The sequence below is a fragment of the Geotrypetes seraphini genome, chromosome 5 (assembly GCF_902459505.1).
Source record: "Geotrypetes seraphini chromosome 5, aGeoSer1.1, whole genome shotgun sequence".
In the NCBI taxonomy this organism is placed as follows: Eukaryota; Metazoa; Chordata; class Amphibia; order Gymnophiona; family Dermophiidae; genus Geotrypetes; species Geotrypetes seraphini.
Genome location: NC_047088.1, coordinates 46,104,292 through 46,126,673, shown reverse-complemented (window position 1 = coordinate 46,126,673; position 22,382 = coordinate 46,104,292). Strand labels below are relative to the sequence as shown.

At 46.3% G+C, this 22,382-nt stretch overlaps 1 protein-coding gene across 2 annotated transcripts in view; it reads left to right on the top strand.

Moving 5' to 3' along the window:
- IL13RA1 (interleukin 13 receptor subunit alpha 1) overlaps positions 1-22,382 on the top strand; it is an 87,399-nt gene continuing 65,017 nt past the window's right edge. Inside the window, exon 1 of one of the 2 annotated variants that reach the window (XR_004539535.1) lies at positions 1-190. Coding sequence is in view for 1 of the 2 variants with exons in the window: in XM_033945372.1 (XP_033801263.1) it covers positions 82-190 (109 nt within the window). In the remaining variant the exon portion in view is untranslated. The remainder of the gene's footprint in view (positions 191-22,382) is intronic. The other variant, XM_033945372.1, reaches the window with a different exon arrangement.

Genomic DNA, 22,382 nt, shown 5'->3' with positions numbered 1-22,382 from the left:
AAAGGGGGAGGGCTTTGCTCCCGTTCGCCGGGGCAGAGATCTATTGGGAAGTCTGGCCCGGGTGTTTTCCGAGGGAGAGCGATGGCGGCGGAAGCCTGGGTTGGCTACAGGAACTTTTTCAGTTTCACTTTATTGGCTTTAAATGGGCTTCGGAAGATCGAGAATGTGGACAGTGCAAATTCTTCTAACGGTCAGTAAAAGAAACGGAGAAGGGGGGTTGTTTAGTCGGGTTTTGTCAAAGCAGACTCGTAAAATGATGAAGTTCAGGAAGCATTTAAAAAAAAAAAAAAAAAAATTCCTGGAAATCAAGCTCTTTTGGGAGCCCGCGGGTTGGTGAGCTTCATCTTTAAATGCCGAAAAGCAGTGCCGGATCCTTTCCGGGAAAGTGCGAGATACCCCCCGTGGCTTCTGGGAGTGTGTCTGTTTCGGACGTCAAAAAAGATACCCCCAGGTTACTGGTGCAGCTCAGAGTTCGCTGTTTGCCCTGAAATCAATCAATAATTAACAGGCGCCAGGAAGTTTCTTCAGAATAGACTTAAGGATAGCTACATATACGCAGATTGATATATATACCGTAATTGCGTATGAATCTGTATATAAGAGTTGTACAACTAAAAAAATTCAGGAATACAATCGTAAATAATTAATAAATATTTATCAGAAACGTATTGTAGATAATGATTAATAGCAGCGAGTCATTCAAGCCACATATACACGAATTGCTAGCACAACACAAACTGTATGAAAAATCATAATACAACGGAGAAAAATAAACCTCAATTGTGGAAGGCTGGGACTAATAATTTAGTTAGTTTGGGATTCTGGTCACTCCTTTTTGGACACGATTAATGCATTGAACTTTACGCACACTGCTTGTACTAGAAAAAATTTTTGAAGAAAAGTGGATTCTGTATGAATGGCAATTATTTATTTATTTACTGTATATAAGAGACAGGGAGGAATGGAGGAAAGTATAGTACAAAAATTCAAAAATATTACTCCGAAACAAAAGCACCACACAAGCCAAGAAAGTGAAAGAAAAGCCTCAGACAAACGGAGAGGTGTGCCCACACTCTTCCACCAAAGCATCATAGGCAAAAAAAAAACAACAACTTTCACACAAGTTTAAAGTTAGCAGGTGGGAGCAAAAAATAGCCAAGAATATATTAATGGTAAAAAAAACACTGGACATGGTTATAAGCTCCACAACAGTGCTTTGAAAGTTGTGTTTGGCTTGGGAAAAACGCGAGAATTGCTTTAATATCTTTACAAAAGCCGATTATGGAGGGTGGGGTAAATTTCCCCAATTTTTATAGGTATCATCAGGCCTATATAATGTGCCAGGGAATGTATTGGATCCTCCCCGTGCTCATTGAGCATTATCCAGATTGGTTACATCTAGAATGGAAAATTATGTCCCCTTTGAGACTATCTCATATATTAAGTATCAAAATACCTAGATATGCTAAGGACAACCAAATTATATTGGATACATGGAAAACAATTAAATTTATTGATAAACTAACCAGCAGTTTCCCATTGGATATAACATCATCCAATGTCTGAATACCTGCCTGCATCCAATTCTTCCAGGCAATCCCAGCACCGCCTATTTGAATCTTGGAGTTTAACCATAAGGACTGCAAAGTAGATTTCACTATAGGAACATCTGATTTTTCACGGCTTCAGCAATCATTTGGCATTTTAAAATCTCAACAATATAGGGGGTTCCAGCTGAATCAGGCCATTCAAAGTGGGTTCCTTGAATGGAAAAACTTAAAAACTTATTATAGCTTGCAGATCCTTTGCTACCAGACAGATTTAGTAGGACATCAGGCCGCCCAGTGGTACAAATTAATTTCACAATTCTTGAAGAAAAAGCCAAAAAATAGTCTCAGGGATATTTGGAGCATCGAGATAAAACAATATACAGTGGTACCTTGGATTACGAGCATAATCCGTTCCAGGAGCATGCTCGTAATCCAAAATGCTCGTTTATCAAAGCGAGTTTCCCCATAGGAAATAATGGAAACTCGCTTTGATACTTTCCCACCCCCCGAGGCCAGCGGCGCTGCTCTATCCCCCCCCCCCCACACGAGAACTGGCATTGCTCCCCCCAAAGGCCCCCCCCCCCGTGATTGGGCACCCCCCCTTGAGAATCTCAGAGAGAGCGTGAACTTGCAGGCCTTGAGCATGCGCAGATGCTCAAGGCCCAGCAAGAAGAGGAGGCCGATCTTCGGGCACCGGCACCAACGCACAGGACATGCCGGTGCCGGTGCCCAGATGACAGTAAGAAGCAGCAGGGGGGGGGGGGTGCTGGATCAGGGCGGGGAGGGTGCCGGATCGTGGGGGGCGCCGCTCGCAAATCAAGGCACGCTCGGTTTCCGAGGCGCTGATTTTGTGAATGTTTTGCTCGTCTTGCAAAACACTCGCAAACCGGTGCACTCGTAAACCGAGGTACCACTGTATATCTGAATCTCGATGGCCACGAATTTGGACTTGGAGATTGAAATGTACAGCTTCAGCATCTATGAGGCAAACATGGTTATTTTTATTGCATAGGATTTTTTGGACCCCAGTTCGATTATAAAAGTTGGATAATTCTAAGTCTAATAGATGCTGGCATTGTCATATTAATATAGGGACTCTTGATCATCTGTTATATTTTTGTCCATTGATACTTGATTTCTGGAGGTCAATTTGGGGCAAATAAATCTTATTCTTGATTCATCTATTCCTTTGTCTTATGAAGTCGTAATTTGTGGCACGTTGTTACAGGTAAAGCCTGTTTTGGATAAATATAAAAGCCGTCTTTTATTGATCATGACAGGAATAGCCATCCAAATGGTCACGAAAACTGGAAATGTCATGACAGACTTAATTACACATTCTGGTAGGCAAGTGTATGTAATATATATAAATATGAAAGAATGCATGCGAAATGCTCAGGTTTTAGTAACGCATTTAATAAAGTATGGAACCCATTGACTGAATTTGTTAACATACAAAAATGGTAATGTATCTTTTCTTTTTTAGATTTCTTTGCACATCCAGGGTGGGGGGAAGGGAGGGAGGGATTTTTATTTGAAGATTAAAAATTATTTAATTATAATGTAATACATAATATGATTTGGTATATAAATAATTGGGAGAAGGGTGGGGAAAATGATTGTTTTCTTTAATATTTGTGTGAGAATGGTGCATTTTATGTAATCTTTATGTTATATTATTTGTAATGCGCTGTCAAAGATTGGAAATTAATAAAGATTAAAAAAAAAAAGAAAGTTGTGGTTGAAAGCAGCAGTTAAGATCTGCGTACTGTAAGTAGTTGGATTAGCTTTTGCTCTTTTTCAGCTTTTAGCAGGTGAGCAATTTCATTTCCCTTTTGGGTTTGTGTTTTGTGTTATAGGATAGACTGAATTTGGCGCTAAGGCCCTGAAGCAGTGGTTACCAGCCATGAAACGATCGTCGGCCTGGCCTGTTTGTGTTCAGTGGTTTTTACCATTAATCATTCTCGGCTATTTTTTGCTCCCACCTGCTAACTTTAAACTTGTGCGAAAGTTTTTTGCCTATGATGCTTTGGTGGAAGAGTGTGGGTACACCTCTTCTTTGGTCTGAGGCTTTTCTTTCACTTAAATAATAAGCTAGCTTTCTTGGCTTGTGTGGTGCTTTTGTTTTGGAGTGATATTTTTGAATTTTTGTACTGTATATAAGAGATGCACGTGTGTGTGTGTGAGAGAATCTGCATGTGGGTGTGTATATCTGTATATAATGTATGATTGTGTATGTATCTGAGAAGGGCACAGTATATGAAGGCAATGAAAATGGTAATATTCATGAGTAGTAACTTAGCAGTGCTGTCCAAATAATGTTCCATGTTTTTCAACCTTTTTACACCCGTGGACCGGCAGAAATAAAAGAATTATTTTGTGGACCGGCAAACTACTAGGACTAAAATTTAAAAACCCCGTTTCCGCCCCATCTCCGCAAGCTCAGTCACCTCAGTAACTATAGAAAAATAGACAAATATAGTGCAAAATATAGACAGCAGATATAAATTCTCAAAACTGACACGTTTTGATCACTAAATTGAAAATAAAATCATTTTTCCTACCTTTGCTGTCTGGTGATTTCATGAGTCTCTGGTTGTGTTTCCTTCTGTCTGTGTATCCTTTCTTTCATTTCTTTCTTTCTGCACTCAGGCCCAAGAATTGTCCCTTTCTATTCCCTCCCTCTTTCCTTCCTATGTCCTTAGTGCCCCCAGTGCCTCCTACCCATGTCCTTAGTGCCCCTTCCTGTCTTTAGTGCCCCCAGTGCCTTCTTCCCAAGTCCTTAGTGCCCTCAGTGCCTCCTTCCTATGTCCCTCTCACGCCTTCCACACTTTGTCCTACCCCCACGCCCGAAGCCAGCCTGCCTGCCTATCTACCTCTCTCCCTCCCTCCCTGGCCAAAGCCAGCCTGCTTGCCTGCCTACCTCCTTCCCTCCCTGCCGTGCAAAAAAAAGCCTCCCTCCTTACTTTCCCTGGGTTGGCTGCTATCTTACCGCCCTGCTGCTGCAACTGCTAAAGCCGACACGAAGACTTCTTTCCGACGTCAATTCTGACGTCGGAGAGTACGTTCTGGGCCAGCCAGGCAGCGATTGGCTGGCCCAGAACGTCCTGTCCGACGTCAGAATTGACGTCGGAAAGAAGACTTCCTGTCGGCAGCAACAGCAGCAGCAGGGCGGTAAGATAGCAGCCGACCCGGGGAAAGGAAGGAGGGAGGGATTTTGGGGTTTTTTTGCGTGACAGGTAGGGACAGGAGGTCTGAAAACAGGACCTACGATCACCTTAATCTTGCCGGCCCTACACGGACCGGCAGAAATTTCCTACAGACCGGCGGTTGAAGAACAGTGCCATAGAAGACCATACTAAACAAGTATGTGTGATAGTTCCAAACTTCTCTGAGATTGAATTTGTGGTGCTGCTTAACACAATTCCACCAAATGGGAAGTAAATGGGAAGATTTCCACTGCAAGAGAATTTTGTTTTTGACCAATGGTAAGGAGTATATCATACCGTTTCTTTTGTGAGTCTGGAATTAAAACAGAAGGCAAGCATGATTTAAAAACTGAAGTTTCCGGGACCAAAAGTAGCAGAAATAGAAAAAGATTGCTCTCATGATGTTGGTCCAAAACAGTTTAACAAATTTGCAGTCATAGTTCATGTGAAATAATGTAGCTACAGTTTCAGCAAGAACTACCTTTTCAATAAATCTGCCAAATGCATTTTCTGGGGGTTCATAAAATTCTATGAGAATTGCATTCCTCAGATAAGCCACTCTTAGCTTTACCCTTCTTTCATCTAGCTCACTGTTCTTCAACCGCCGGTCCGTGGACCGGTGCCAGTCTGCAGGAAATTTCTGCCGGTCTATGGAGGGCCGGTGAGATTTATGAACTTCAATTTCCTGCCATCCAAGCAGGGCCGGCGAGATCGACGAGATGTCATTTCCAGCTGGTCCGCGCAGGGCCGGAGAGATCATGGGGATCCTCTGACAGTGGCTTTCTACCCTCTCAGCAGCTCTCCTTATTTACCAGTGCAGCGATTCAGGAAGGCAGCGTCGCGGCTGCCTCTCTGATGATGCAACTTCCTCTTTCCTCAGAGGCGACGCGACCCATCAAAGGACCCAAGGCTGCCTTAGTGAATCGCTGCGCTGGCAAGTAAGGAGAGCTTCTGGGAGGGGAGAAAGCCACTATTGGAGGCTGGGAAGCTGCTGGGCAAGGGATAAAAAAACAGGACAACTGCTACTGGACCTGGAGGGAAGGAGAAGGAGATAAGCAGCTGGGAGGGGAGGAGGGAAAGGAATCTGGGAAGCTGCTGGACAAGGGAGAAAAAAGAGACAGTTGCTACTGGACCTGGAGGGAAGAAGAAGGAGAGATGCTGCTGGGAGGGGAGGAAGGGAAGAAAAGAGAGTTACTGCTGGACAGGAGGAGGAGGGAAGGAAGGAAACAGCTGGCAGAGAGATTAGAGGAGGGGAATGGGAGAGACAGGCATGAGAAAGTAGAGAGATTGATGATGGGAAGGGGTCAACAGAGAAATAAGCAGAAAGGGACAATGATGCTAGATCTGGTGTAGAAAAGATAAAAAAAATGAAGAAAGCAGTGAAGCTGGAATGAATCATGTAAAAAGGAGAGAGGGGGCACAGGTTGGATTGAAAGGGGGGCATAGAAAGAAGACAGATACCATATGGAAGGGTGAGAGGGCAGACAGTGGTTGGAAGGGGCAGATGCTGGATTGAAGAGACAGAGAGGGCAGATGCTGGAAGGAAGAGAGTGAAAAGAAGATGAAAGCAGAAACCAGAGACTTACAAAAGGTAGAATAAATAATAATCTTATTTTTATTTTGTGATTAGAATATATCAGATTTGAAATATATATCCTGCTAGAGCTGGTGTTAGACATAACTGGGGACTGCAAAGCCCAGGCAGTGCTTCTTTAGCTTCCAGCTGGCTTAGGGCTCTCTCTGACCAGGGGGCAATTGCCCTAGTTGCACTCCCCTAACACTATTCCTGTCATGTGTGACTGCATTATTCTGTTAGCATGATATTTCTGTGTAGCATTCTGTAATAATTTTGCTTATTCAGTTTTCTTGATAGTAGAGGGGATATATGTGAAGGGGAGGAAGACAAGGGTTTTGTTGATCCTTGCTCGGTATTATTTGTATTTATAAAATGACAATTGTACAGAATATTGTTTCTTTTTATACTTTAATAAAATACATTCAATATAAAATCATAACTGAGGCTTGTGCGGATGGGATCAGATGATTTGTGGGGACCGAGCTCGCGGAGACAGGGCAGGGCGGAAACGGGGTTTTAAAATTTCAGTCCTAGTAGTTTGCTGGTCCACAAAATAATTATTTTATTTCCACTGGTCCAAAGCATTCGATAGCGTACCACACCGCAGGTTGCTGAGCAAGATGAGTTCTATAGGATTAGGTGACACATTGACGAAATGGGTTGGGAACTGGCTTGGAGGTAGGCTTCAAAGGGTAGTGGTGAACGGCACCCCCTCTGAAATGACGGAGGTGATCAGTGGCGTGCCACAGGGCTCGGTCTTGGGCCCGATCCTATTCAACATCTTTATAAGAGACTTGGCAGAAGGGCTTTGAGGTAAAATAACATTATTCGCCGATGACGCCAAACTAAGTAATGTAGTGGGCAAATGCACAACGGATGAAGATTCAATGCCCGACAACCTGATGCATGACCTGCTCCTACTGGAGCACTGGTCTAGGAACTGGTAACTCAGCTTCATTGCCAAAAAATGCAAAGTTATGCACCTGGGCAGCCATAATCCATGCAAGACTTATACCCTTAATGGCGAGATCCTAACAAGAACGGTAGCAGAACGAGACTTAGGGGTGATCGTCAGTGAGGACATGAAGGCTGCCAATCAAGTGGAGCAAGCTTCATCCAAGGCAAGACAAATCATAGGTTGCATACGCAGGGGTTTCGTCAGCCATAAGCCGGAAGTCATTATGCCATTGTATAGATCCATGGTAAGGTCCCACCTGGAATACTGTGTGCAATTTTGGAGGCCGCATTATCGCAAGGATGTGCTGAGACTGGAGTCGGTTCAGAGAATGGCCATCCGGATGGTCTCGGGACTCAAGGATCTCCCGTACGAAGAACGGCTAGAAAAATTAGAGCTATACTCGCTTGAGGAGCGCAGAGAGAGGGGGGACATGATCGAGACGTTCAAGTATCTCACGAGCCGCATCGAGGCGGAGGAAGATATCTTCTTTTTCAAGGGTCCCACGGCAACAAGAGGGCATCCGTGGAAAATCAGGGGCGGGAAACTACGAAGTGACACCAGGAAATTCTTTTTCACTGGTTGATCGATGGAATAGTCTTCCACTGCAGGTGATTGAGGCCAGCAGCGGGCCTGATTTTAAGGCCAAATGGGATCGACACATGGGATCTATTCACAGAGCAAAGGTAGGGGAGAGTCATTAGGGTGGGCAGACTGGATGGGCTGTGGCCCTTATCTGCCGTCTATTTCTATGTTTCTATAGGCGTAAAAAGGTTGAAGAACACTGATCTAGCTGACCCATATACCTGGAATAAATTACCTGAGTTTGTCTGTCAAGCCCCTTCCCTTGTTTAAAAGCAGACTGAAAACCCACTTTTTTGATATGGCCTTCAATCCTTAACCTTATTCCTCTGCCCTCCAACCAAGCCAGCAGATTAACCGTTCCACTTAACTGTATCCAGACATCCTGTTTGTCTGTCTTGCCTGTTTAGATTGCAAGGTCTTTCTAACAGGGACTATTTTCTTCTTCTTTGTGATTCTGTGCAGCGTTGCATAGCGCTATAGAAATAATTCACAGTAGTAGTAGTATTTTTAAGCTCAGAGGATAATTGAGCCAAGATAATCTGTTGTAAGGGTTCACACATGGCTTCTGAAAACCATAATAGAGAATATTGGTGATCTTTTAAAAAAACCAGTTGCAACCTTGATGCAAGATAAAGGCTTTGTGATAGGTAATGAAATCAGGAAATAAAACTCCCCTATTGTCTTTAGACTTGTTTATGCAATGCAATTTTGGGAAATTTAGATTTCCACAAAAAAAAAAAAAAAAAAAAGAAGTGAGCAGCTTATTTATTTCTTTATAAAAGGGAAGAGGAAAGATTGTGGGAATCATACGTAAGATAACTTTATTTTAGAGACAACCATCATTTTGATGTTTTCTGGTCTACTCCACCAGTTAAGATTTATTGATTTATTTAAGACATTTGTATACCGCCAAAAATCTCAGCAGTTTACAAATTCACATACTGTACATAAAGGCATGATTCACATGCATAAAAACACAAAGCACACATACACTAAAGCATAACAATCCGAAAGCATCACACACATAGGGCTCCTTTTACAAAGGTGCGTCTGGGCCTTAATGAGCGCAATAGCGTGTGTTAAATTCCCGAGCGCGCTAGCCACTACCGCCTCCTTTGTAGAAGGCAGTAGATTTTCAGCTATCGCGCACTATAGCATGCGGTAATTTTGTGTGTGCGCTAAAAACCTTAGCACACCTTCGTAAAAGGAGCCCATAGCTATCGACACAAGAAAATGCCCATAATAATATCATCAAATACTCATAAGATTAATAATATCTTCTATATATATTGTGACGGAGCCAGGAGTAAACCTAGCGCTGGCAACCCGGCTCCCGCCCCAGGCACAAGTCTGAGCGCTCCTTGGAGGGCCACTCTGGGTTAAACACAGCAGAAAAGAAAAACTCCACAAATAATTGCCAGTTCCAAGTATTATTACCCGGTTCAAAGGCACTGGGTCTATGAGGCTTGCAAAAGATTTATCATAAACAACAAATCGTGCACTCAGCACTTGGTGCTCTACCCCTTGGTCCGGAGAACAAAGACACTACACAAGCGTTTTCAACTAGTGTGGAATTTATTAGGCCGCAGCCATAACAGCACTATTACATCACAACTGTCATCCATTGAGCAGAATAACCAATCAGGTATGACCACCACATGATCAGGTGCACAGCATATGCCTCTTCATCCTCTCCGAATCTGAGTTGCCGTAACAGCTTCCCCTGCTCGCTGGACCTATCCCGTTCAAGGATGTGTCCTCTCATCAGCAGTACGTTGCTGTGAAGATCAGGGCCTGGCCTCCCTGCCGTCCAAGCAAGGTGACATGCCCAATTTCCTAAGCAATGTAAAGGTGTATGTCGTTGACTCATATGCTGTGCTTACCCTCCTTTCCAGTCTGGCTGCGACAGAAGTAGAGGGTGGGCGGGAGGGAAGCCGCGTCCGCCTCATGTGAAGCCGGATCGAAAGGGGCGACCTCCCCTCCGCTCACCCTAATCTATCCTACCCCCCTTCCCCCCCCCCCCTGCGCCTAGCCGATTGGCCCCCAAGGCTTCGGCCGATTTGTCATCGCTCCTCCCTAGGTGGTTCGGAGCTTGTTCTCAAATCGTGCACTCAGCACTTGGTGCTCTACCCCTTGGTCCGGAGAACAAAGACACTACACAAGCGTTTTCAACTAGTGTGGAATTTATTAGGCCGCAGCCATAACAGCACTATTACATCACAACTGTCATCCATTGAGCAGAATAACCAATCAGGTATGACCACCACATGATCAGGTGCACAGCATATGCCTCTTCATCCTCTCCGAATCTGAGTTGCCGTAACAGCTTCCCCTGCTCGCTGGACCTATCCCGTTCAAGGATGTGTCCTCTCATCAGCAGTACGTTGCTGTGAAGATCAGGGCCTGGCCTCCCTGCCGTCCAAGCAAGGTGACATGCCCAATTTCCTAAGCAATGTAAAGGTGTATGTCGTTGACTCATATGCTGTGCTTACCCTCCACTACCCGGGATAGCGAAACCTCGCTTATCGCGGGTTCCCCCCAAGTGCTGTAGCTGCGGCCTATATGCTACCCACTGCATGGGTATGCAAAGGTACTGATAACTTTTCGTACTGAATCGCCTCAGTGTAATGAAATATACTCAACCCACTGCACGGGTTTCATCAACTGATATTTGCAAAACTTCATCAACTGATATAACTTCATTGTCTCCGCTTACTCAAGTTATGTATGCAACCCACCATATATATATGGCCCTGTACTGATGAGCCTAGCCAATGTAGGAGCCTAGCAAATGTACCGAGGAGGACATGCTATGTACTGATAAGCCTAGCCAATGTAGAGCACATGCGATGTGCTGATAAGCGTTGCCAATGTACCGAGGAGCACATGCAATGTGCTGATAAGCATTGCCAATGTACCGAGGAGCACATGCAATGTGCTGATAAGCGTTGCCAATGTACCGGTGGCCGTGGAAGCCCCTGCTGTTAGAGCCGCTGATGTTGTATATTGCTGATATTGTGCTGCCGTAGAAGCTGCCGCTGCAGTTGAGGCCGTGGAAGCCTCTGCTGTAATAAGCCAATGTAGAGCATTTGCGATATGCTGATAAGCGTTGATAAGCGTTGCCACTGTACAGCGGAGCACATGCAATGTGCTGATGTACCGAGCATGCAATGTGCTGATAAGCGTTGCTGATGTACCAAGGAGCACATGCGATGTGCTGATAAGCGTTGCCAATGTACCGGTGGCCGTGGAAGCCCCTGCTGTTAGAGCCGCTGATGTTGTATTGCTGATATTGTGCTGCCGTAGAAGCTGGCGCTGCAGTTGCTGATATTGTGCTGCCGTAGAAGCTGCCGCTGCAGTTGAGGCCGTGGAAGCCTCTGCTGTAATAAGCCAATGTAGAGCATTTGCGATATGCTGATAAGCGTTGATAAGCGTTGCCACTGTACAGCGGAGCACATGCAATGTGCTGATGTACCGAGCATGCAATGTGCTGATAAGCGTTGCTGATGTACCAAGGAGCACATGCAATGTGCTGATAAGCGTTGCCAATGTACCGGTGGCCGTGGAAGCCCCTGCTGTTAGAGCCGCTGATGTTGTATTGCTGATATTGTGCTGCCGTAGAAGCTGGCGCTACAGTTGAGGCCGTGGAAGCCTCTGCTGTTGTATATTGCTGATATTGTGCTGCCGTAGAAGCTGCCGCTGCAGTTGAGGCCGTGGAAGCCTCTGCTGTTGTATATTGCTGATATTGTGCTGCCGTAGAAGCTGCCGCTGCAGTTGAGGCCGTGGAAGCCTCTGCTGTTGTATATTGCTGATATTGTGCTGCCGTAGAAGCTGCCGCTGCAGTTGAGGCCGTGGAAGCCTCTGCTGTTGTATATTGCTGATATTGTGCTGCCGTAGAAGCTGCCGCTGCAGTTGAGGCCGTGGAAGCCTCTGCTGTAATAAGCCAATGTAGAGCATTTGCGATGTGCTGATAAGCGTTGCCAATGTACCGAGGAGCACATGCCATGTGCTGATAAGCGTTGCCACTGTACAGCGGAGCACATGCAATGTGCTGATGTACCGAGGAGCACGTGCAATGTGCTGATAAGCGTTGCCAATGTACCAAGGAGCACATGCCATGTGCTGATAAGCATTGCTACTGTACAGAGGAGCACATGCAATGTGCTGATGTACCGAGGAGCACATGCAATGTGCTGATAAGCGTTGCCGATGTACCGCGGAGCACATGCAATGTGCTGATAAGCGTTGCCAATGTACCGAGGAGCACATGCCATGTGCTGATAAATGTGCTGATGTACCGAGGAGCACATGCAATGTGCTGATAAGCGTTGCCAATGTACCGAGGAGCACATGCAATGTGCTGATAAGCCTAGCCAATGTACAGAGGAGCGTATCCAATGCACAGAGGAGCCTATTCGATGTACTGATAAGCCTAGCACATGCAATGCGCTGATAAGCCTAGCCAATGTACAGAGGAGCGTATCCAATGTACTGATAAGCCTAGCCAATGTACAGAGGAGTATATCTAGTGTACCGATACAGAGGAGCACATCCCATGTACTGATAAGCTTAGCCAATGTACAGAGGAGCACCTGCAATGCGCTGATAAGCCTAGGCAATGTACAGAGGAGCATATCCAATGTACCGATACAGAGGAGCACCTCCAATGTACTGATAAGCTTAGCCAATGTACAGAGGAGCATATCCAATGTACTGATAGAGGAGCATATACCGAGGAGTATATCCAATGTACTGATACCGAGGAGCACATGCAATGTGGCCTAGCCAATGTACAGAGGAGGATATCCAATGTACTGATAGAGGAGCATATCCAATGTACTGATAAGCCTAGCCAATGTACGGGGGAGCGTATCCAATGTGCTGCCTACCTAATGTACAGGGGAGCCTAGCAAATGTACAGAGGAGTATATCTAATGTACTGATGAGCCTAGCGATGTACAGAGGATCCAGAGTACAATGTACTGATAAGCCTAGCCAATGTACCGAGGAGCATATCCCCTGTACTGATAAGCCTAGCCAATGTACCGAGGAGCATATCCCATGTACTGATGAGCCTAGCCAATGTACAGAGGAGCATACCCGATGTCCTGATACAGAGGAGCATATCCAATGTACTGACGAACCTAGCCAATGTACAGAGGAGCATATCCAATGTACTGATGAACCTAGAGGAGCATATCCCATATACTGATGAACTTAGACGATGTATAGAGGAGCATTCAATGTACGGATAAGTCTAGCAGCCTATCCAATGTACTGGTAAGCCTAGGCAATGTACCGATGAGCATGTACTGATATCCCCTGTACTGATAAGCTTCGCCAATGCACAAGGGAGCATAACCAATGTACTGATGAGCCTAGCGATGTACAGGGGAGCATATCAGAGGAGCATATCCACTGTACTGATGAGCCTAGCTATGCACAGAGAATTACCGAGGAGCGTATCCAATGTACTGATGAGCCTAGCAATGCACAGAGGCTCAAATGTAAAATATCTGGATCAGTGTGTAGATATCAAACTATGCTGTTAAGGTAACGTAAACCTTCTTAATGAAGGTCTTATGTAAGTCGTTAAATGGATAAAGCGATAGTAGGCCCTTTAAGGTAAATTAAAATGATTTGTGAATTTATATTAATTTATTGTTGTGTTGTACACCCCAATGTAAGGGCCGATAAAGCCATGTCCCTTCATGTATCGGACTTACCTCCCAGATGCTGATTATCGCATTGCCGCTGCTTGTACAGGATTCCAGAGGTCAGCTGATGTGGTCTCTGTGCTCTCGAATGAAGCCAGTGTTGTACAGTAGTATACATCGGATCCATGAATCGAAGTCTAAGGGCAGGACCTGTGAATCGAAGTTCCCGCCGAGTGGATGCTGCCCCAATCTCGGGAGATCCTATCCTAGGCTAAGCAATTGGACTATCTCATTTGCCCTCTAGCTTAGTGGGGTTAAAATTGCGGGCGGTGCTGAGCTCCAGCTGAGATGTGCGGCCGTAGAAGCCGCGGTGGTAGCGCCTCTTTGGTGCTGGTGGCTTCTTCGGCACGGCGGCATGGATCGTGACTTGTGCTGTCGAGAAATACTTATAGAATGATACAGTAAGTACCGGCATAAGGAGAGTGGAACATGATTGTATATCAGCATGTCATGTCAAAGGAAAACAGAGCGGCCTCCAACTAGTGTCTTCCTTGTTTTATGAGGTAAAGTTATATAGCAGAAATTAATAAGGAAAAAACAGTACATTTGTAGGTTGTCGGCAGTCAAATCCAGTTGCCACAGCTATTCCCTATTGCAAGTTCTAGTTAAATTCTCGGAAATAAGAAATTTATCACTAAAGATAATTCCCGGAAATAAGAAATTTATAGTTAAAGAAAATTCATTGAATGAAGAAATGTGATGAGTCCAGTGTCATCGCTGTCTCATTAATTGGAATAACTGGAAAGATAAATGCTTTTAATATTTCTCATCCCAAGGATAAGAATTATCGGATCATTAAAATTAGCTGATTGGATAGATGGGAAGACTCGAAATAACCCGTGAAGCATAACTTCCTCATCTAGCACAGCCCTGAAGGCAAGGTCTTATATTTTGCCCAGCACATTGCAGCCGAGAAGTAGACTCAGGTAGCAATAAGGAAAGCACAGAATGCAGAGAATTACACTCAGATAGCAATAGGGGAATCCGAATGCAGGGAATTGTCAAGATAATTAAATTTGTCGATCCCTCCCTGCAGAAACCGCAGCGATGGCCGTGCCGAGACATGTGGCCGTGGCTGGCAGCCTCCCGGGTGCCCGGAGCGGTCACCCGCCATCTGCCTCGTCGGACCCAGGTAGAAATGCAAATGCACTTTTCTATAGTTAAAAGAAAATTAGGACAAGTTCCTGGAGGAACAGCTCATGGCTGCCACTGAGACCCTGGGCGGGTGCCCAAAGCGGTCAACCGTCATCTGCCTCGTCGGACACAGGTAGATTCCTGGTGTTACGTCCAGACTGAGTCAATATCCAATGGTGCATTTCCACAGGTTTTACTCCCTCTGTCCAAAGAAAAGCGCACTACTGTACGCTGTTCTTCGATGGTGTAATCTTGCAAAGGAGCGCCTATGTTTCTGACCTCGCGGCTGCCACATGACTAAACTCCGAGTGCTACACCGAGCGTGGATAAACAATCCGACAGGCAACGTGCGAGTACATATGTTCCGGTTCTTGCGTAATTTAACAATTGCCTTTAATTTTTGATTCGCCCTCGTATTAGTTTGTAGGAAGTAATCAGGGTAAGGATGAACTGAAATTAGTTCAATTGAAGCTCTGTCCCTTTCTGAGGAAGTTTCAAGCCACACGGTGGCTGTAACAGTTTCAGTTTAATAACATTAGTCATGTTTGGGTTAATTAGCATTTTTGTTAAATCTGATTAATGATTAGATTATACGTTCTTTATTTGGGGTAATTAAGACACTGGAGCTCTGTTAAGAAGTATGATTCCTGCATAGTTTATACTGAAGAAGAGAACACAGAAAGAGAAATGAAGAAAATTAAACATTTGAACATAGAAACATTATTTTTCTCCTAATTCTGTTCAGTTCATCATGGAGAAAAAATTTTTTTTTTTTTGAAAATGGTACTATGCTATAATCAGCACGAGTAACTAAGAAATACTGATGCACCAAATAAAAGGACCCCTCTTCCAATTGCTTTTAAGCTCCGAACCACACCCGATCCGCAATGGGCCCCCGTCGGGACATACCGCCGCGTACAACGCCCCAGCCATGGGCCCAGGGCACGGACAGCAACCGTTAGCGGCCGGCCGTAGTCGGGATGCCACGCGGCCCAGTGCGGCCGCAGGCTGCCATGATGCCTGGTTCGGGGTGGGAGCATGGCAGCTGGGAGGCAGCGACCCCAATCCCCTTCCCCCACCGCCGGAGTGCTTAGGGAGGGGAAGGACGCTGCTGCAATGGGCCCCGCGTGGCAGGAGACCCCTATCCCCCCTTTCCCCACCGCCGGATTGTTCAGGGAGGGGAAGGAAGATAGCCACGCATCGCGGGAGGGATGGCGCCAGGGACCGCCGCCTCGCCGCAGCAGGAGATGGGCCGCGCAGCTAAAACCGGCCGCGTCGGGACGAGCAGTTGGCTGCCGCTCCCGGCGCCCCCGGCAACAGAGGCAAATCCCCCCCTCGCGGCACAGACGGGCCCGCAACGCTGCCCGTGCAGCAGCCCCCAGCGCTCACACCCGCAGGTCCCCTCACAGCGCCCGGGCCGCTGGGACCCCGAAGCCGCGGCCGTCCCCCCGCCCACCGCAAGGCACAGAGCCAGAGAGGGCAACAAACGAGGTGAGGAACCCAATGCCTTATTTTTTTTTTTTTTTTTTTTTTTTTTTTTTTTGAGAGTGAGCGGGAAGGAAGTCGCGTCCGCCCCGTGCGCGCACCCGGACGGAGAGAGCGCACGCAGCAAGAGAGGACACTCGGCGAAAAGGAGCCGCAGACGGGAGCTCCCGGCCACGCGCCCAGGCTGCCCGTGCAGCGGCCCATCCCCGCCGAGGCCCCCAGCGCCCCCACCCGCCGGTCCACTGGCAACGCCTGGGCCGTCGGGGCCACCAAGACACGGCCGCACTCCGCCCACCCCAATGCACAGAGCCAGAGAGAGAACCTCCCTCCGTGGCGACCAGCCACCCAAATCCCTGCAAGCGAAGACGACGGCAAAGCCCGTTGCTGCCGGCCTGTGCAGTCGAGGGTGAGCGGGAGGGAAGCCGCGTCCGCCTCATGTGAAGCCGGATCGAAAGGGGCGACCTCCCCTCCGCTCACCCTAATCTATCCTACCCCCCTTCCCCCCCCCCCTGCGCCTAGCCGATTGGCCCCCAAGGCTTCGGCCGATTTGTCATCGCTCCTCCCTAGGTGGTTCGGAGCTTGTTCTAAGTTCTCTTTTATAGCAAGTCCCTGCTTCTTTCAAGAGTGAAAAAAAACCAAAACTATTTCCTTTTAAACAGGATTTCTCTTTCTCTAGTGCTGCTGCCAGGCTTTCACAGTTCTGGGCAGACCTTTGGGTTTCAAGAACCCCCAAATCAAAGTTCAGCTGTCCCCTTCTTGGACTTGGAACAACTATTGCTTCGGTTGCTTCAGGAAGTTTTCCCCACCTGACCTCCTGCGTTCTAAATACCCCCACCAACCGCTTTATTTCAGGGCAGGGGCTGTGAACCATCCACCCTTTGTTTTAATGGTCTAAGATTCCCCTCCCAAAGTTCCCTCTATCAGGGCTGTGCAATGTCAGGTCACTGAATTCACTCCGGGCTTTACTTCTCCCTTCAAGGTTAGTTAGCAGTATCCCTTCCCCACTTACTATGCTTAGCTTGCATACAGGGACTCTGGTTTAATTTCTGCTACTAACCAAACCTCACATTCACCCCTCCAACACTCATTCATTATACAATCCTTCCTAAGGACAGAACTGTTACTCTTAAGTAAACTAGACCATTGTTTCAGAACAAACTTTCATTCCTCTCCCCTCACACAGTACCTTACTGACACACGCTGCAATCAGACACAAGGCTTCAGGGCTACAGTCCATGTCATTTCTCTCAGAGAGGTCTCCCTCTACCTCCATGAGAGATTCCTCACTTTCTGAATCTGGATACAGGCTGTCCTCTGAAGCAGCCTTTGGCAAGTCCTGCTCCTGGAGCTTTTCTCTTCCCCTTAGCCTCTGCTTGGGAAGCAAAGTTTTGCTAGTCTGCCAGTGCTGTGGGTTAGTGAGTTTCCTAGCAGAGTGCTGTAAGACTGAGCTGCTAGCTTTCCCTGCTCTGTAAGGCAGACCCTTCCCTCCAAGTTCCTGATTGCCTCCTGGTGTGCTCAGCTGGCTGTGCTTTATTCTCTGGAGTAACCTTCACTCCTGCTCTAGCCAAGATCTGCCTGTCAGCTCCACCCCTTTCCTTAACCCTTACTGGGTCAGATTTTCTGACCAGAGGTTTAGTTTAGAGAGCTGAACGGGGATGACCGGAATCCCACAGGGATCCCACGGGTTCCCCCTTTGGGTCACGGGGATCCTGTGGGGACGCCCCCTAGGATCACGGGGATCCTGTGGGGACGCCCCCTAGGGTCGCGGGGATCCTGTGGGGACGCCCCCTAGGGTCGCGGGGTTCCTGCGGGGTTGGATGCATTCAAGCCGCAAGGCTCGTCTTTTCCCTACCTGCCCTGCCGCAGGACACAGCCGACCCGGAAGTCTTCCACGATGTCAGTGCTGACGTTGGAGGGAGGGCTTAAGCAAAGCCCTCCCTCCGACGTCAGCGCTGACATCGGGAAGATTTCCGGTAGGCTGTGTGCTGCGGCAGGGCAGGTAGGAAAAATTCAAGGCAGTGGCATTTGCGCATGCTCAAAGCCTTCTGGTCTCGCTCTATCCGAGATTCTCAGATTCAGAATATCGGAGAGAGCGAGACCAGAAGGCTTTTAGCATGCGCAAATGCTCAAAGCCCAGACCAGCCCAGCACAGGGAAGAGGGAGGATCTCCCTCGCACCGCCCAGCCCAGCCCAGGTGAGGGAGGATCTTCGGGCACTGGCACTGGCACGTCCTGTGCATTGGTGCTGGTGCCCAATCGGGTAAGCGATGTCTTTGCGGTGTGGGGGGGGATGTAGGATCGCGGGTGAGGGTGGGGTGACGCGAGCAGGGGGGGAGGATGCCGGTTCGCAGGGGGGATGCCGGATTGCAAAGAGAAAAAAAAAATTGTATAATGCGCATGGTTATACTCAGTTTGTAAAATCGTGTATAACGCGCACGTTATATGCGTGAAAATACAGTACTTATGTTGCATTTCACTAGCTCTGTTCTGGTTATCGCATAATTTACCTCCCCTTTTACAAAGCTGCATTAGGCTTTTTTATCACCGGCCATGGCAGTATTGGCTCTGATATTCATAGGAGTTCTATGAGCATTGGAGCAAATTCCACCATGGCCAGTGTTAAAAAAGCCTGACCCGTCTTTGTAAAATGGGGTAGGGTTAACAATTTACTTTAATTTTTGATTTGCCCTTGTATTTTATAAAATTCACTAGAAAGGCCATCGGGCTCTAGTGCTTTCCCAGGAGTAAGACTCTCTAGTCTGTTTCTATAAAAATAAATCAAGCATATAAAATATAAATGAACAATTAATCTAGGGCACTATGACTGGGGGCTTGATGAAGACACCAGACCCCAAGGCATCAAGCTGAAGGGGTATGTTTCACATTGCATGTCCCTTGATGTGCATGGGAGGCATCAGCTTTCCTCTTTCTATTTGTGTTGTGAATATGGGTTTGTTGATCCCTCATATAGTTGGGAGGGGGCAATTGGTAATTTTTGCAGGTCTTCCTTACCTGATGACAGTCCAATTCTTTCCATCTGGCAGTATGCTTTGGATGAAAGGTTTTCTCAATGGTCTCTGTGCTTAGGCTTCATCATTTGCCTCAACAACTAACTGGTAAATGTCATCTCGCTCATTCAATGGTGAAGCCTGCTGATTAGCCTTCTGCTTACATTAACGCTTCTTGCATCTTAATTTTCTTCTGATTAGCTATTTTGCAGGGGTATACTATGGACATATTTTGTAGCACTGCAATCTGGCATACTGGATACTCTGGTTTTGTAGTGCATTCACTGACCTCTTGGTTATTAGATTTTGCATCAGTCAAGGTTTGTTCAGTCCATATATATCTGCTAGAAATTTAAGATCTACGAATAAACAACTGATTATAATTCCATCACATAAAGAAATAGTCCATGAACATATCAGAGAAGCAATTTTCTCTATTAATGGCCCAAAGTATTGGATTTCCATACCTTTGACGCTTAAATCAACAACTTCATTGACAGGTTCAAGGAAGATCTGAAAACATACCTTTTTTCCAAAGCATATTCTCAGGTTTAACGGGTAGCGCTGCTGGTATCTTGGAAAACAGAAGAATGTCCCCAATGTTATTTTCTTCCCTCACTTTGTTATAATATTTTGTATTTCTGTCCCCCGAACCTCAATTTTATGTATTGGGTGTAACACTGGACCAGAACCTAACCATGAAAGACCAGGTGGACTCCATAATCAGAAAGGGTTTCTTCAATCTCTGGAAGCTTCAGTCCATTAGAGCATATTTTGATGTGTCATCATTCAGAATTCTGGTACAATCCCTCGTACTGAGTCAACTTGATTACTGTAATATCGCCTACTTGGCAATTTCCCTGAAGAATATGCGGCGACTACAACTAGTGCAAAATACAGCGATCAGACTGATCTTCGGGTTGAAGAAGTTTGACCATGTTACACCTTCCTACCGACTTCTGCATTGGCTGCCGATGGAGGCACGTGTGAAGTTCAAGTTTGGTTGTTTCTGTTTTAAAGTACTATTCGGTTTAGCCCCTAAATACATAACTGACCTTTTCTCTTTCTCAGCCAACAGACATAAGAGAAGCTCACACTTGAATTTTGTTTCCCCTCTGGTTAGAGCAGTGGTCTCAAACACGCGGCCCACGGGCCGCATGTGGCTCTCCAGGTTTTATTTGCGGCCCGCGGTCTGGAGGCATCATTCTCTTCCTTTTGGAGCAGCAGCTGGCTTGTTCGTTCAAAGCCGCGGGTTGGCGGCTCCTTGCGCTATCCACTCCTGCATCGGAAGCCTCTCTGATGTCACAACATCAGATAGGCTTCAGACGCAGGCACGGATCTCGCAAGGAGCCGAACGAGCCGGCCAGACATGCTGCTGCTCCAGTGGCATACCAAGGGGGGGGCGGTTCACTGTTCTCCCTAGAGTGCGGCTCGCGGCTCGTCTAGAGGTGCCGAACCTGCTTCCCTTCCCTTCTCACTGCTGCCATCGGGGATCAGGCCGGCACCGTGTTCTTTGATCTCCCTGCTTCTCTTCCCTGAGGGGCCGACCAACTCTCACGGCCGTTGAGAGGACGTTCTGGCTAGCCAATCGCTGCCTGGCTGCCCGGAATGTCCTTTCCGACGTTAGAATTGACGTCGGGCAGCGAGAGTTTGTCGGCCCGGTGCAGAAGAGAAGCAGGGAGATCTCTGCCTGTTCCAGATAGCGGCAGCAGCCTATTCCGCGACGGCGGTGGCATGGGGGAGGGCAGGAAGGAAGGAAGAAAGAAAGAAAGAAGGTGGGGTGGGGACAGGGAGCCAGAAAAAAAGCAAAAAATGGGGCACGGAGGAAGGAAGAAAGAAGGAGGGGGGACAGGGAACCAGAAACAAAGCAAAAAATGGGGCACGGAATCAGAGAAAGACAGACAGAGAAAGAAAGAAAAAGTTGGGGGAGGGAATGAGGTCTGGAGGAGAGGAAGCATACAGGAGGCTGAAAGAAAGGAAGAAGTATTGGATGCACAGCCAGAAGAATAAAGTGCAACCAGAGACTGATGAAATTACCAAACAAAGGTAGGAAAATGATTTTATTTTCAATTTAGTGATTGAAATGTGCCAGTTTTGAGAAAGAAAAGATATTGAACTTTAAATGTGAGTGCTGCAGAAAAAAATAGAGTACTTGGAGGGCCGCAGAAAAAATAGTTAATGTCTTATTAAAGAAATGACAATTTTGCATGAGGTAAAACTCTTTATAGTTTATATATCTTTCTTTTTAACTGTTAAAGGAAAGTTTTATAAACTATAAAGAGTTTTACCTCATGCAAAATTGTCATTTCTTTAATAAGACATTAACTATTTTTTCTGCGGCCCTTCAAATACCTACAAATCCAAAATGTGGCCCCGCAAAGGGTTTGAGTTTGAGACCACTGGGTTAGAGGATGTAAATTTAAGACATCATCAACATCTCCTCTCACATCAGGCAGCATTATGGGGTAAAGATCTAGAGCAATTGCTTACGTCTACTACTTACGGGGAATTTAGGAAACGCCTAAAAACATATGTTCCTAAAGTACTTAGGCAACTAATCTGCACAATCTCATTCCACAATAACTGATCCCTAGAGCTGTTAATCACTAGCTTTTAACTTTGTTAAATCCACTCAATTTGTAGCATCTTTTAATTATTGTAAACCACATAGAACTTCACGGTCCTGCTGTATATAAACTTATATTATTATTATGATGTCAGTTTTTATTTTTACATTGTATTGTAATTATAATTTGTCTTAGATTGTAAGCCGCCCTAAGGCTCCCCCTAGGGCGAGATAGAAAATTTTAAATAAACTTGGAAACTTGAGGCTCCTTTTACGAAGGTGCGCTAAGCGTTTTAGCGCACGCACCGGATTAGTGCGCACTAGCCGAAAATCTACCGCCTGCTCAAAAGGAGGCGGTAGCGGCTAGTGCGTGTGGCAATTTAGTGCGTGCTATTCCACACATTACGGCCCTTATCGCGGCTTTGTAAAAGGAGCCCTTGGTTACATAAGCAGGGATTAGCGTTGCTCCAATTTTAAAATAGACCATAGAGGTTTTTTTTAAAAAAAATAATTGCTATGCAAATCTATTCATGAGAGTGAATACATGCTGGTGAAATCTAGAGAAGATATGTTCCTGTTACTAAACTGATACATGTGT